Source organism: Triticum aestivum, chromosome 5B, assembly GCF_018294505.1.
Source record: "Triticum aestivum cultivar Chinese Spring chromosome 5B, IWGSC CS RefSeq v2.1, whole genome shotgun sequence".
NCBI classification, from domain to species: Eukaryota; Viridiplantae; Streptophyta; class Magnoliopsida; order Poales; family Poaceae; genus Triticum; species Triticum aestivum.
In genome coordinates this window covers 710,903,854-710,918,655 of record NC_057807.1, presented here as the reverse complement: position 1 = coordinate 710,918,655, position 14,802 = coordinate 710,903,854, and the positions used below count along the sequence as shown (strand labels likewise).

The following is a 14,802-nucleotide window of genomic DNA, read 5'->3' as shown; positions in this document are numbered from 1 at the left end:
AATATAATGTGAATGGCATTGCACATATTTTAGTTATTCTCGCCATCTTTCTAGATGATTGTATTAATTAAAAGAAAACACCCACTTCTCCTTTTCAATCTTTCGTATCTTTATCAAAATTTAACCTTCTGGCTGGTTTATAGAAAGATAAAATTGTGCCTACATTTTTTTAGAAAAAAAAACTGGAAACAGCCGTACGTGTATGTTTTGTTATGGAGTATATAGATATAGAATTTGGGTTTAGATGATGACGACTTCTCGAAATAGGCTTTCGTCCCGCTTTATATATAAAGCAACCACTAAAGAAAGTACACGGCCCAACGATACAAGATGATGAGGTAGCCCTCTTAGGGCATCTCCAGCCGCGCCCCCAGGAAGGCCTCCCCAGGCGATTTTTTCGCGCCGGCGCCGAAAAAACGGCCCAGTCGCGCCCTCAGGAAGGCCTCCCCAGGCGATTTTTTCGCGCCGGCGCCGAAAAAACGGCTTGGGCCGAAAACAGCGCCGGCGGACCCAGCCCGAACCCGGCGCGCTGGGGGGGGGGGGGCGCACGGGGGCGCCGGGGCGAACTGTTTTGGCGTGAAAAAGACGCGGGCCAGCCGCGTCAGCGACTCGGCGCCTCGTCTTCCCCCAACGGCCTCAGTTCCCGCGGGGAATCAATGGCAAGGCTGCCGCCGGCCAGCCTTGCCATTGATTCCTCACGGGCGGTGCTTCACGGGACGGCGCGCCGACGCCTCCCCTCCCTCGCACGCGTACACACGGGCGCGGCCCGGCTATAAAAGCCGGCGGCCTCCACTCGCCTATGCCCACCCCAGCCCCCCCTCGCCGCCGTCCAGCCCCTCCCTCTCCCTGCCTCTCCCGAGTGCCGCCGCCCAGCCCCTCCCTCTACCTCTCCCGAGCCCGCCCAGCCCCACCGTCGCCATGGCAGAACGCTTCCCCGGAGACGAGGCGGCGGCCAACGGCTTCGGCCGCCGTTCGCTCCGCGAACAGGAGTCCTGGCTCTTGTTCCAGGCGAACATCCCGGCGCCGCCGGACATGCGCGCCGGGCCAACGGGGTGGAGGCTCAGCGCCGGGGGAGTGCCCATTCCCCCGTTGCCTGACGCCATGGCGAAGCCGAGGTACTTCGCCGAGGAGGTCGACATCGTGCGCGCGTCCCTCACCGACGCCCAACGCTCCCTCCCCCAGTACGCCGCCGACAACCACGCGGCCTGGGCGGCGTATTTCCAGCGCCGCCAGCAGCAGCGCTTGGCGTCCACCAACGGCGCTCCGGTGGTCGGCGGCCGGCAGAACAGCGAGGGGCGCCACCTCTGGTGGGGCGTCCCCGGCCGCACACTCGAGGGCGTGCTCACGTACCTCGAGGGCGGCAACGACCCGCCGTTGGCGTACCCCCTGGCGAGGGTGGCCGCCCCGGTGCAGCACCGACGCGTCGGGCCATGGGCGTCGAGGAGGTTCGGCGCTTCTTCTTCTTCCTCCTCATCGCGCTCTTCTTCCCATTCCTCCGGCTCTCCGGCGCTGCTCGGCGTCAAGGCCGAGCCCGTGGCGGAGACGCCGCTCGGCCGGCGCACTCACAGTGCCGGCATCGTCATCAACGGGGGCGGCCGGCGCGCCTCGTCCTCGTCGGCTCCTTCGCACTTCGTCAAGCCAAAGACGGAGCCGGGGCTGGCGCCGGTGAACGCAGAGTTCGACGACGACGACGCGGCCCTCGAATGGGCGCGCCAGGACTCCATCGCGTTGGAGAAGGCGCGCCGGGAGAAGGTGAAGGAGCGCCAGTGCGCCGCCCTACGCCGCTTCAAGGAGCGCCGACGCGGCCGCGAGGAAGGCGGGGTCGTCGTCTTATGCGACAGCGACGACGACGACGAAGACGACGCGCTGCCGCCTGTTCGCCAAGGCGACGCCGGGCAGGGGTCCAGCAGGGGCACCCGCGTCAAGGAGGAGAAGGCCGCCGACGACGATGGCGGCGACGACTTCAGCCACTTTCTTTTAGTTTAGATTAGGTTAATGTAATGTTTGGACGAATTTCGCCGAAACTTGCCATGGTTGACCGAAATATAACTAGTTTTTATCATAACTTCGCCAAACGGTTTTTTTTAAATACGCGCCTAGGACGGCCCTGGGGGCCGACGGCTGGGGACTGACTCGCCCCCAGGACCATTTTTTGCGCCGGCTCACCCCCAGGCGGCGCTTTTAGACGCCCCCTGGGCCTGGGGGGCCAACGGCTGAAGATGCCCTTACAAAGCCGATCCCAAGATAACGGATCATGTAGACCGCATACGACTACGATACCGACAAAGGACACAGAAAGATCTAAGCACACCTCCACGCTACGACCTAGAACATCGGGGCTTGTTTGGATGCCGCCCCTGTCTGCCCTGCCAATATTGGCACACCAAAATATTGGCGGAAGATTTGGCCGCCCACAGCTCGCCAAAGATTTGGCGTGAAACTGAACGGGAAGATAAGAGGAAGCCTGGGCGAGCCAAATTATTGGCGTCAATCCAAACGCACATACAAAGCTGGGTCAACGCCAATTTTTTGGCTTGGCACCTCCGGGCTATAAACCAAACACTAAGCTCCATGACAACACCTCCAAAAGGGAGAACGGAGAATAGCATCGTCGTTGTCGGGTCCAAAATGGACAAAGGTATTCACCCGGAGCCTTGACAATAGAGAAGAACCACAACGACGTCTTCAGGAAGAGCGCGACACTCACGAGCGTCGTCATCGTCGGTGCTGAAGCGCAGAGCTTTCGCTCAGCAAGTAACTCGTGCCACCACGAGGCCTCTAGGCCAAAAGAGATGGGGTCAAATCCCCAGATCCGGATCAGGGCGTCACCCAGAGAGCATGCCCGAGCCACCCGCCAGCACACCTTCTGTCGCCCACGCAACCAGAAAGAAAGCCACCGCCGCCACAATGATGCCCGTCGGAGAGCAACCATGCGGACCAACATCCGGGCCCGCCACCCCGGCATCCCTGCCACAAGATCGTGTGCGCCACACACGTCACAACGCACTCAACCACGGTAGGAAGAGCAGAGGCACACAATCTATTCCTAGCTCGGCATCGGTGATTGAGTCTGGGTTGGCGCCTCCACCGTAGGAGGCACCCATGCCTGCTTCCCCAGCCAACCCTGGTGGACAGAGGGTTCACGACTCAGTGACTGCCGACGTCCGTCAGCGAGCAAGCCACAAGCCCTGGCCCAAGTGATTTCCCTGCATGTACTCGTAGTCTTAAAGAGTTCAAAAATCCAACGTCTACGACGTGGTGGTACTGTTATGCGGTGGACTCCGGCGAGGCATCTGCGGCTTGGTATGACCGGCCGAGGACCTCTCTACACACACCTGCAACCTCAAGGAGTTCGAGTTCAAGAGTCGAAGTCAGATGGCAAGCCAAATGAAAGAATCCCATGAAAGAAGCCATGCACAGCGCGAATGATGACCCAATTCGGGCGGCGGTGACTTAATCTTGGTGAGATAGATCTCGATAGTAGCGACTCCGTTCCAACGGCTAAAACTTGATTTCCGGCGGCGGAGCCCATTCCAAACGAGGTGGTTGATGAAAATTTCTCTTCCGTCACACCGAGGAAATAATGAAGTACACTTCAAAGTATCCCCCATGCTTCAAATATGGAGGAAACTCCAAAACATATGGCGATTGGGGGATGAATGACGACTAAGATTCGACCCTAAACTATCAGAACTGACTAGGAATCAACCATCCCCTGTCCTCAAACTAGTTTCCGCTTAGTAGGCGTGGTTTTGACCCGTTGACCAACCAGTCAGCAGCCACATAAGCAAGTCTACTGAAATTAAATTTTGACCAAAGAATAAAAGTAACACCCAGAAATTGACAAAACCTATAAAATTTATGCTAATATAGTGATAATTCTGGGAAGGTTTTGCATATTTTGGCCATACAGCTTTAAAAATACAATTAAATTTCATGGTTAGCCCCTTTTTGGTCAAATTTTCAGACAGCATTGAAAAATTATGTAAAATCAGCACTAATATATGATCATTCTGGGAAAGTTTCACATTTTTTTGTCAAACAGATTTTATAATACACTTAAATTATATTTGCCCCCCACCCCACCCCTCCCCCGCCTCTTTGGAGTGTCCAGAATAAGTTAAAACAATTCCATAAAAATGAACACTAATATAGTGATCATTCTGAAAATGTTTCAAACATTTTTGCCGAACATATTTAAATTATACAGTTAAATTACATTTTGAGCCCTTTATTGATCAAATTTTAACAAAAAATTATAAGTGCCCAAAAAACTGAAACAAAGCTGTAAAATCAACACTAATATAGTGATCATTTAGGGAAAGTTTCAAACATTTTTGCTGAACATAATCAAGAATGCCCTGAAATTTTGACCAAAAAAGGGGGCGTGAAAGGTAATATAAATGGTCAGCTATCTGGTCCGGCGGCTGACGTGGTTATTGTGTGACCAATCCGCATCCGCTTCGCAAGTTCAGTGATGGGTTCTTCCGTTGAGAGTTGAGTGACTTAAGTGCACCGGCCGAACAAGCTATAGTGCTGCCCAATACCATTTACTCAACAAAAATAAGATGTGCTATGTCACACCCTAGCTAGTCATGCATTAGAGTGTTGCATCATGTTTACTCTTTCATCAGAAACTTGAAATGGGGATCTGTGAAACCCTCAGAACCATTTTGAAAATGACCCAAATAAAAATTTCTCCAAAAGGGTCCAAGAAAATGCTCATGTTGCTCTCTGAAAATATTGGACAGAGATAAAAATCAAACCAATATTTTTAGTGGCTCATGGACATTTATTTTGGGCATTTGGAATTAATGCATAAATATTTGCATTGCAATATATTAATTATATATATTAATATATGCCCAAATATTATGCCAATTATAAAAGAGCTCTGGAATAATATAAATAGCTCCTGCAAAAATTGGCATAAGTTAAATAAATGATTTAATATATTATTTAAATCAAAACAAATGTCAGAAATTAAAAAAACAGAAAAGATATAACAGGAGGAGCTTACCTGGGCTCCTCCACTGTGCGGCCCAGCCAGCTGGCTGGCCCAGCCAGCAGCCGGCCCAGCCCACCTCCCTCCTCTGTCGTCTTCGTCCCGACAGAGGGAGGGGAGTGTGGCCGGCGCGCGCGCGCGCCACCGCGCCACGCCACCTGCTCGCCTGCTTGCCTGCCCTCCCCTCCTCGCTCGATGCCCTGGACGACGCCACGCCTCTCCCCCTGCTCTCTCTCACTCTCCCCCGGCTCTCCTCTCCTCTCCCTCGCTCTCTCTCTCACACGGCCGAACACCACCGTCGCCGCCGTTCGCCACAGCAGCCGTCTCCGGCCACCCCTCGCTCCCCCGACTAGCTCAGAAGCTCCGCCACGACCCCCTCTTCCTCCCCACCGCTCCACAGCTCCCCGGAAGCCCTGCATCGCCGCCACGTCGCCGTTCCCCTCTTCGGGCTCCGACCGTCGTCGCCGTCAAATTCACCGTCACCAGTGCGTCCCCGAGCCCGCTTCGACGCCCACTTCAACCGCGGTGAGCTCCCGGGTCGTTTCCCCCTTCTCCCCTGGTCTCTTTCGACCTCTAGGCCCTAGCCCCACCTTGGCTGAGAGCTCCACGCCGCCGGCGATGTCGCCGTCGTGGCCACGGTCACCGTAGCACCCAACCGAGCACACTATCGTGCTCTACACCTCACTAGGATCACGCAGCACCCACTAACGCCTCCCCAAACCCCCTGCAACATCGATCCCGACCGCACCCGAACTCCGGCCGCCGCAGCCGAGCTCGCCGCCGTCAACTCCGGCCACCCCGAGCCCAACCACCACCACCAATAGTCGCGGCTCAACCTCAGCAACACGTAGATGCCTTCCGCCGTCCATTTGGTTGCCGGAATGGCAAAAAGCACTTTCGCCGCCGTCTCGGACCTCGCCGGCGTCATGTCGCCGGTGGGGTTTGACTTGTCCGACCTGGGGTTTGACCCCCCAGGGTCACTGACGCGTGGGCCCTGTCGGCCAGGTGGTTAGATTAGCGCTAACTACTGTTAGTCAACCCCCCCTGACACTGACAGTGGGCCCCAGCGCCACTAATCCCTAATTAGGATTAATTTAATCCTGTTTAACCCCCCCTGTCACTGACGTGTGGGCCCCACACGTCTGGTTTGACCTCAGCCAGCCGCAGTTGACCACTGACGTCATGCTGACGTCATGCTGGCGCAATAATTATATTTCTGGATTTAATTTAAATCAGGAAATTCCAGAATATTATTTAAACTTCAAAAATTCATAACTTTTATTCTGTAACTCCAAATTGGACAAATTATATATGAAAAATAATCAGAAAAATCCAATCTATCCATCTGTACTATTTTCATGCATGATCAAACAAGTTAAATTGATGTTTCAAGCAGAACAAGGAAAAGCACTTTAAAAGGCCATATTTGAATTTGAAATTTGAATCTTTGATTCAAATTTGTTCAAACCCTTCTGGATTTTAGTTGCATTAGCCCAACTCACTCATATTGCCATGTTCATGCATGCATCATATTGTTGCACATTGTTTGGTGATGTTTGTGTATCGGTGCTCTCTGCGGCAGGTTCTGCCCCCGAGGAGTACCGTGATAACCCCGACGAAGAGCAATACCAGTGCACCGACCCGTCAGGCAAGCAACCAACCATTTGATCATATCGATACAATCCCATGTTCTCGCTCCTGCTCTCTTTTACTGCATTAAGACAACGCGTTTCAAACTGCTGTGTGCTACGGTAGTTGAACCCATTTCCTCTGCATGACCTGTCATTGCCACAGTAACCAGATGAAACCCACTAGCATGTGTAGGAGTTGATTGAGCCATATGTATGTGTTGTTCCTACCTTGCTATGCCTGCTATGCTTAGAGTCGTGTCAGGTCTGGTTCATCTGGGTGATGGCTAGAGTGAAATGATTATGTCGGTAATGAGAGTGGTGTGGTGAACACGATTTGGTAAAGGTATCGGTGAGAGGCCATGTAGGAGTACATGGTGGGTTGTTTCATTGAAGCCGACCTTAAGCACTGAGATCTGTATGTGTGATTTAAGATACAGCTACTACCATGCATTGGGCCCTGAAATATGACCCCGCTCGACTTCTTATTCACCCTAGCTCTCTGTCCAGGAGTTGCAAGTAGTTTCTGGTGTTTGTAGCCTACTGGAGGCCGTGGACAGCGCTGACCGTAGGGGTGGGCTGTGATGCGGTAGGTACATGGCCGGGTGTACCGAATACCCGTTAGGTATCTCGGGAACCCTGTTCACATCGTTCGGGGCCGTATGGGAAACCTCGGCCGGACTCCCTGCGGATGGAACCTGGATAGGCGATAAACCTGGACTGGAGGCTTAGGTGATTAGGTAGGTCGTGGCCGACACCCACGTTGGGCTTCCGCTTGAAGGTTGCCGAGTACATGTCGTGTAAACGGCGGTAAGTGGTGAGAGCGTGTATGAAGAAGTACACCCCTGCAGGGTTATCATAACCTATTCGAATAGCCGCGTCCGCGGTAAAGGACTACTTGGTTGCCTATACAGTTCATAGACAAGTAAATGGAAACTACTAAAAGCCTCAAGATAAGTGTGAGTGCCGAGGATGGCTCTTCCGTAGGAAGACGGAGGTGGATCCTCGGTAGTGTATTGAAGTGGTGAGTAGTGGACTCGTGTGCGCAAAACCATTTCAAGTTGGAGTATCGTAGGATAGTCTAGCCATGAGTCAAAGCTGGCTTGCTGCAATAACTCCACCAACCCTTCTTGATAACATGCATGTATGTAGGATCTGATGTAAGTCTTGCTGAGTACCTTTGTACTCATGTTGCTATAATTTATATTTTTACAGAAGACGCTGCAACCCCTTCTGATGGGTTCTATGTAGACGTTGACATCAACGAGTAGGCTAAAGGCCCAGGTGGTGACCCTGAGCTTGTGAAGGACCATGTAGTATAGCTAGGCTTTCCAAGCCTCTTTTATTTTACTAGTTGTCTGTACTCAGACAAGTTACTTCCGCTGCTGGTTTGTATGACTGTATGACTTGTATGTGGGGTCGTGAGACCCGTATCTTTGTGTATGTTATGTATGGCTCCCTGAGCCTTAAATAAAGTACTTGTGTCATAGAGTCATGTTGTGATGCTTCGTTGTATTTGCACATATCGAGCATATTGTGTGTATGATTGAAATGCTTGGTATGTGTGGGATCTGACTATCTAGTTGTTTATCTTTAGTAGCCTCTCTTACCGGGAAATGTCTCCTAGTGTTACCGCTGAGCCATGGTAGCTTGCTACTGCTCTGGAACACTTAGGCTGGCCGGCATGTGTCCTTCTTCGTTCCTATGTCTGTCCCTTCGGGGAAATGTCACGCTTTGAGTACCGGAGTCCTGTTAGCCCGCTACAGCCCGGTTTACCGGAGTCCTGCTAGCCCAGTGCTATAGCCCGGACCCACTTGCTGATGACCGACACGTTCGAAGCTGGGTCATGGATGCCTGTCCCTGTAAGTCTGTGCCACTTTGGGTTTACGACTAGTCATGTCAGCCCGGGCTCCTTATCATATGGATGCTAGCGACACTATCATATACGTGAGCCAAAAGGCGCAAACGGTCCCAGGAAAAGGTAAGACGACACCCGTGGGGATACCGTGCGTGAGGCCGCAAAGTGATATGAGGTGTTACCAGCTAGATCGATGTGACATCGAGTCGGGGTCCTGACAGCGTTGGCATCAGAGCCGGACTGCCTGTAGGTTCTCCAAGCCAAACTGGTCGATGTTGAGTCTAGAAATTCTTTAGTTATATGTAGGGGAATTGTTTGTGGGATGGAACGTAAGGCTCTTTTTACTCCTTATACCTTATGACTTTCTGATCTGAGTCAGTCCATTCTTCCACCGGGGGTTAAGGAATTAGGATCTATTCTCTCTATCAGGATCACGTGTTACTAATCAGTAGTACCTTATAAGTTTGATGGATACAAGCCTAGTTCAGTTCTACTACCACATTATGTTGCCAGAATGGTTTCAGAACTTTGAGATGATGATGTTGAGTGTGTACGAAATCCTTTGTCAAATGTCTCAAAATCCTTTTTGAGCATTTACAGCTGTTATGCTGCCGAAATTTTGCTAGAAATTCTAATGCCCTTGCATTATGATTGTGCTTTCAGATGGCCACTCGCGACCTCAATCAAGTGGTTCGCCTGACTCGATGCCTAGCTGTACCCGGCCATACTGCTAAGTTGGTCAGGGTAATGACTGAGGCTGGATATCGCTGGTATCCCGAGTACACGGTCGAAGAGCAATTCCGGGACTTCAATCAAAGCCAGTATCTCTGCACTGTCAGGATATTTCCATCTTATCCTGGATCCACCGAGCCTCTTCACTGCTCCTATGGACTCGGGGTTACTATTGAGATGGCTGTGCAGGACGCCGCCTACTCTATGATGACCATTATGCGAGTCAGATCTGGTTTATTTCGGGACTCTGATTTCCGGTATATGCCAGGATCACTTCCGGGAGCACAAGGATATCTCCAGGCTATCTATGCTGACTCCACTCAGGAGGATTCACGGACTCGCACCACTGCTGAGATGCTCGAGGATAAGGACCGTGAAAATCGGGCCTTAAGGTTAGAGCTCTTCAATACCCGTGCTGACCACTGGGCTACTTTGACTCGGTTCGCACCGGCGGTGCAAGCTGGATATTCAGATATGCGCGATCTCTATCCTGTGAGATCTGCTCTGCCAGACGTGATGGTTTGGCGTGATGTAGGAGGCATCACCCCACCTCGCGGTCCCCGCAGGCCACCGTCTGTTGGTCCAAGGCCTCATCCTAGCCCCTATGGTCCACAGGCTCCGCGAGATCGTCTGTTTCCGGATGATCATGTTGAGCTTCCAGGCTATGGAGGTGACTTCTACGAGGACTACTACGGATCGGTCTGAGTAGCGGTAGTATCATTAGTTCGCACTAGCTGTGTCGTCTATCGTCCCGTGTGACTCGTGGGATATGACCTAGTTTGTACTCTTTCCGGAGGTGTAGAAAAATAATGTATAGGAGCTTGGAATGCCTCCGATGAGATGTAATCCTCTTTTCACCGTAATAGTACTTTGTTTGGTCTTGTACTAAACCCTGTATGGTGTGTATGACGATGGAATAAAGAAGCAGTTTCTGTATCTACCATGTCATACGGATGATCATCTTGCATTCCGAGTTATTCCTTACATTATGTATCCTATGTCGGAAATTTATCATCCTGACTAAATCATTGTCTTGTTTACCTAGGATGGTCAACACGCGCACTAACCCTGCTCCTCAAGAGCAGGCCGAAGGCAGTGAAGTCAGGGATGCAAATCTGCCTCATCCTCCTTCACTAGCCGAGGTTATGATGGAAGCTGAGAGAAACAAGCGGGAGACCAACCGTTTGTTGGAGCGTATTGAACAGAACACAACACACCATCAGAGGACTAACGTGGTGTCACTCAGTGATTTTATCAAATTACATCCACCCACGTTCCACCACTCCGTCGAGCCTCTCGACGCTGATGACTGGCTTCGCAGTATCGCTCACAAACTGCGTTCCGCGCTGGTAGCGGAGGCTGACAAGGTCACCTTTGCTGCATATCATCTTGAAGGCCCCGCCAGTCTATGGTGGGAGAATTATGGAGCTATGCGCCCAGCGGGCCATGTCACTACTTGGGCTGAATTCAGCGAGGCTTTCCGTGAACATCACATTCCGGAGGGTCTCATGGACCGTAAACGTGAGGAATTTTGCAGTTTCACTCAGGGCCGACTCTCTGTGGATGCTTACAGCAGGGAGTTTGGTAACCTCGCACGATATGCCACTGAGGAAGTTTCTACCGATGCCAAGAAGCAAGCAAGGTTCCGTAAGGGGCTTAGTCCTGAGCTTCGCCGCGACCTCCGTTTGCATGAGTGCACATCCTTTCAGAAACTTGTTAACAAGGCCATCAGTGCTGAAACTGGTCAGACTGATTATGATGCAACACGCAAGCATGGCCGTGACATGGGTTCCTCATCCGGTGCTGGTCCTCAGAAGCGCCGTGTGTGGGTGCCCAACACTGCCCTGCCACCCAGGTTCACACCGAGACCATCCTTCCAGGCGCCTCGCCCCATTCAACAGTCTGCACCAGCCAAGCCCTATGGTGGTCCAACCAACAATGCTCCTCCACGTACCAGTTCCGTGACCTGTTTCAAGTGTGGGGAATCTGGTCACTATATGCGTGAGTGTCCCCAGACCAACCCCAATCAATCTGCTAAAGCTGTTGGCCGTGGCAAGCCGACAGGGAAAGTGTTCCACGCCAAGCCGGTCACCGCTTCACGTGGCCATGTCAACTGTATCTCTGCCGAAGAAGTTCAAGAGGATCCCAACGTCGTTCTCGGTACGCTTCTTGTTAATTGCCACCCGGCATCTGTTCTTTTCGATACAGGAGCCTCTCATTCTTTTATATCCGAAAATTATGCTCGTTTGCATAACGTTGCATTCTGTGACATGCCATCCACTATGGAAATCTCTACCCCTGGGTCTAGATGGCAGACCTCTAGGGTAAGTTATGGAAATGAGATCCAAGTCGACAGACTTGTTTTCCTTGCGTCTTTGATAGCCCTTAAATCTTCAGATATTAATATCATTCTGGGTATGGACTGGATGTCAGCTCATCATGCCCAAATTGATTGCTTCTCTAGGACTGTTCAACTCACCCATCCTTCGGGGAAGATAGTCAATGTCTTGACCCGAATAGCCAAGCGACAATTATATTCTCTTAACGCCAGCCCTTTGCCAGACCTTGAGGACGTTCCGGTAGTCCGTGACTTCCCGGATGTCTTTCCAGAGGAATTGCCAGGTGTTCCACCTGACAGGGATGTTGAGTTCGTAATAGACCTCATTCCAGGAACCGTTCCGATTGCTAGAAGACCCTATAAGATGGCACCCCTAGAACTAGCCGAGCTTAAGAAACAACTCGATGAATCCTTGAAAAAGGGTTTCATCCGCCCTAGTTCATCTCCGTGGGCTTGCCCCGTCCTATTCGTTAAGAAAAAGGATGGTACGGACCGGATGGTTGTAGATTACCGACCGGTCAATTTGGTCACAATCAAGAACAAATATCCACTTCCCAGGATCAACGACCTGTATGATCAGCTCGCTGGATCCTCAGTCTTCTCCAAGATGGATTTGAGGTTGGGCTACCATCAAATAAAAATCAGAAACGGGGACATTCCTAAAACGGCCTTTGTTACTCGTTATGGCCAATACGAGTACACCGTCATGTCCTTCGGTTTAACCAACGCTCCAGCCACCTTTTCTCGGTTAATGAACTCCATCTTCATGGAGTATTTGGATAAGTTCGTCATAGTTTATCTCGATGATATACTCATCTACTCCAAGAACGAGGAAGAACATGCTGAACATCTAAGGCTAGTGTTGAAGAAACTTCGAGAGCATCGCCTTTATGCCAAATTCTCTAAATGTGAATTCTGGTTGTCAGAAGTGACCTATCTGGGTCATGTAATATCTGGTAAAGGTATTGCTGTTAACCCTGAGCGAGTTCAAGCCGTCCTTAATTGGACTCCACCCGAATCGGCCAAGCAAGTTCGGAGTTTTCTAGGCTTAGCGAGCTATTGCCGTCGCTTTGTCGAGAACTTCTCCAAAGTTGCTAAACCTCTAACCGAACTCCTCAAGAAAGATAAGAAGTTCGAATGGACTCCACAATGTGAGCACAGCTTTCAGGAACTGAAAAGATGCCTGACTTCTGCTCCCGTGCTGGTACCGCCAGACTTCTCCAAGGACTTTGTTATCTACTGCGACGCCTCGCGACAAGGACTAGGTTGCATTCTTATGCAAGATCGACACGTAATTGCTTACGCTTCACGTCAATTGCACCCACATGAGGAGAATTATCCTACTCATGATCTAGAGCTTGCAACCGTAGTCTATGCACTTAAGACCTGGCGACATTACCTCCTTGGTAATCGTTGCGAAATATTCACTGATCACCAAAGTCTGAAGTACATTTTCACCCAACCGGATCTGAATCTCAGGCAAAGACGTTGGGTTGAATTGATCACAGACTTCGACTTAGGAATAACCTACACCCCAGGGAAAGCCAACGTCATGGCTGATGCGCTAAGTCGTAAATCTTATTGTAACAACCTGATGTTACAACAAAGTCAACCGCTTCTCCATGAGGAATTTCGGAAGCTTAACCTTCATATTGTACCTCAAGGTTTTCTCTCCACCTTGGTGGCAAAACCTACCCTTACGGATCAGATTATCAAGGCACAGAAGGTAGATCCGGGAATCTCCCGCATCAAGAGAAACATTCAGAAAGGAATTACGAATTGCTTCTCCATTAATGATCAAGGGGTCGTATACTTCGGGAATCGACTAGTGGTTCCCAAAGTGCGAAACCTGAGGCGTTTGATCCTTAAGGAAGCTCATGAATCTCCTCTCACCATTCATCCCGGTAGTACTAAGATGTATCAGGACCTACGCCAGAGGTTCTGGTGGACTAGGATGAAGAGAGAAATTGCTCAGTTTATTGCTAATTGCAACGTCTGTCGTCGTGTAAAAGCAGAGCACCAACGGCCTGCTGGCACCCTTCAACCCTTAGCTATTCCTGAATGGAAATGGGATAAAATTGGTATGGATTTCATTACCGGTTTTCCCAGGACCAAGAGAGGGAATAATGCTATTTTCGTCGTGGTCGATCGTCTTTCCAAAGTAGCCCATTTTTTACCTGTTCGTGAGAGTATAACCGCTAGTCAGTTGGCAGATTTGTACATCTCCCGAATAGTGTCTCTCCATGGTGTTCCTTCGGAAATTAACTCGGATCGAGGAAGTCTTTTCACCTCTCGATTTTGGGAAAGTTTCCAAAATGCTATGGGAACCTGTCTCTCTTTTAGCACCGCTTTCCACCCTCAGTCAAGTGGTCAAGTGGAACGCGTCAATCAGATTCTAGAAGACATGCTTCGAGCCTCTGTTATCTCATTCGGAATGGACTGGGAGAAGTGCCTTCCATTTGCCGAATTCGCTTACAACAACAGCTATCAATCTAGCTTGGGTAAAGCCCCTTTTGAAGTTCTCTATGGACGACGATGTCGAACACCCCTTAAATGGTCAGAGACCGGGGAAAGACAATTCTTTGGCCCGGATATGATTCAGGAAGCAGAAGAACAAGTTCGTATCGTTCGTGAAAAGTTGAAAACAGCCCAATCCCGTTAAAAGAGTCAATATGACCGAAAACATAAGGCTATGACCTTCGAGGTTGACGAGAAGGCTTATCTTCGGGTCACCCCTCTGAAGGGAACCCATCGTTTCAGTATCAAAGGCAAATTGGCTCCTCGTTACATTGGACCTTTTCGCATTCTCGCCAAACGAGGAGAAGTTGCCTACCAGTTGGAACTACCTCCGCACCTCTCCAGAGTTCACGATGTCTTCCACGTTTCTCAACTCAGGCGTTGCTTCTCGGATCCTATCCGTGAAGTGGACCACGAAACGCTTGATCTCCAAGATGATCTTACATATCGAGAGTACCCCATTCGTATCCTCGATCAAGCCGAACGTACCACGCGACGTCATAATATCAAGTTTCTCAAGGTTCAATGGTCGCACCATTCTGAGGATGAAGCAACTTGGGAAAGGGAGGATCGTCTTCGACTCGAGTATCCCGCCTTCTTCCCGGAGGAACCCAAATCTCGGGACGAGATTCTTTTGAGTGGGGGTGAGTTGTCACACCCTAGCTAGTCATGCATTAGAGTGTTGCATCATGTTTACTCTTTCATCAGAAACTTGAAATGGGGA

General features: G+C 50.7%; 1 protein-coding gene across 1 annotated transcript in view; it reads left to right on the top strand.

Annotated features, from left to right (window-relative positions):
• The first annotated feature begins 1,101 nt into the window (after positions 1-1,101).
• Positions 1,102-14,802, top strand: part of LOC123115366 (uncharacterized) — a 21,739-nt gene continuing 8,038 nt past the window's right edge. The window contains exon 1 of the mRNA XM_044536532.1: positions 1,102-1,115. Coding sequence (XP_044392467.1) covers positions 1,102-1,115 — 14 coding nt within the window. The remainder of the gene's footprint in view (positions 1,116-14,802) is intronic.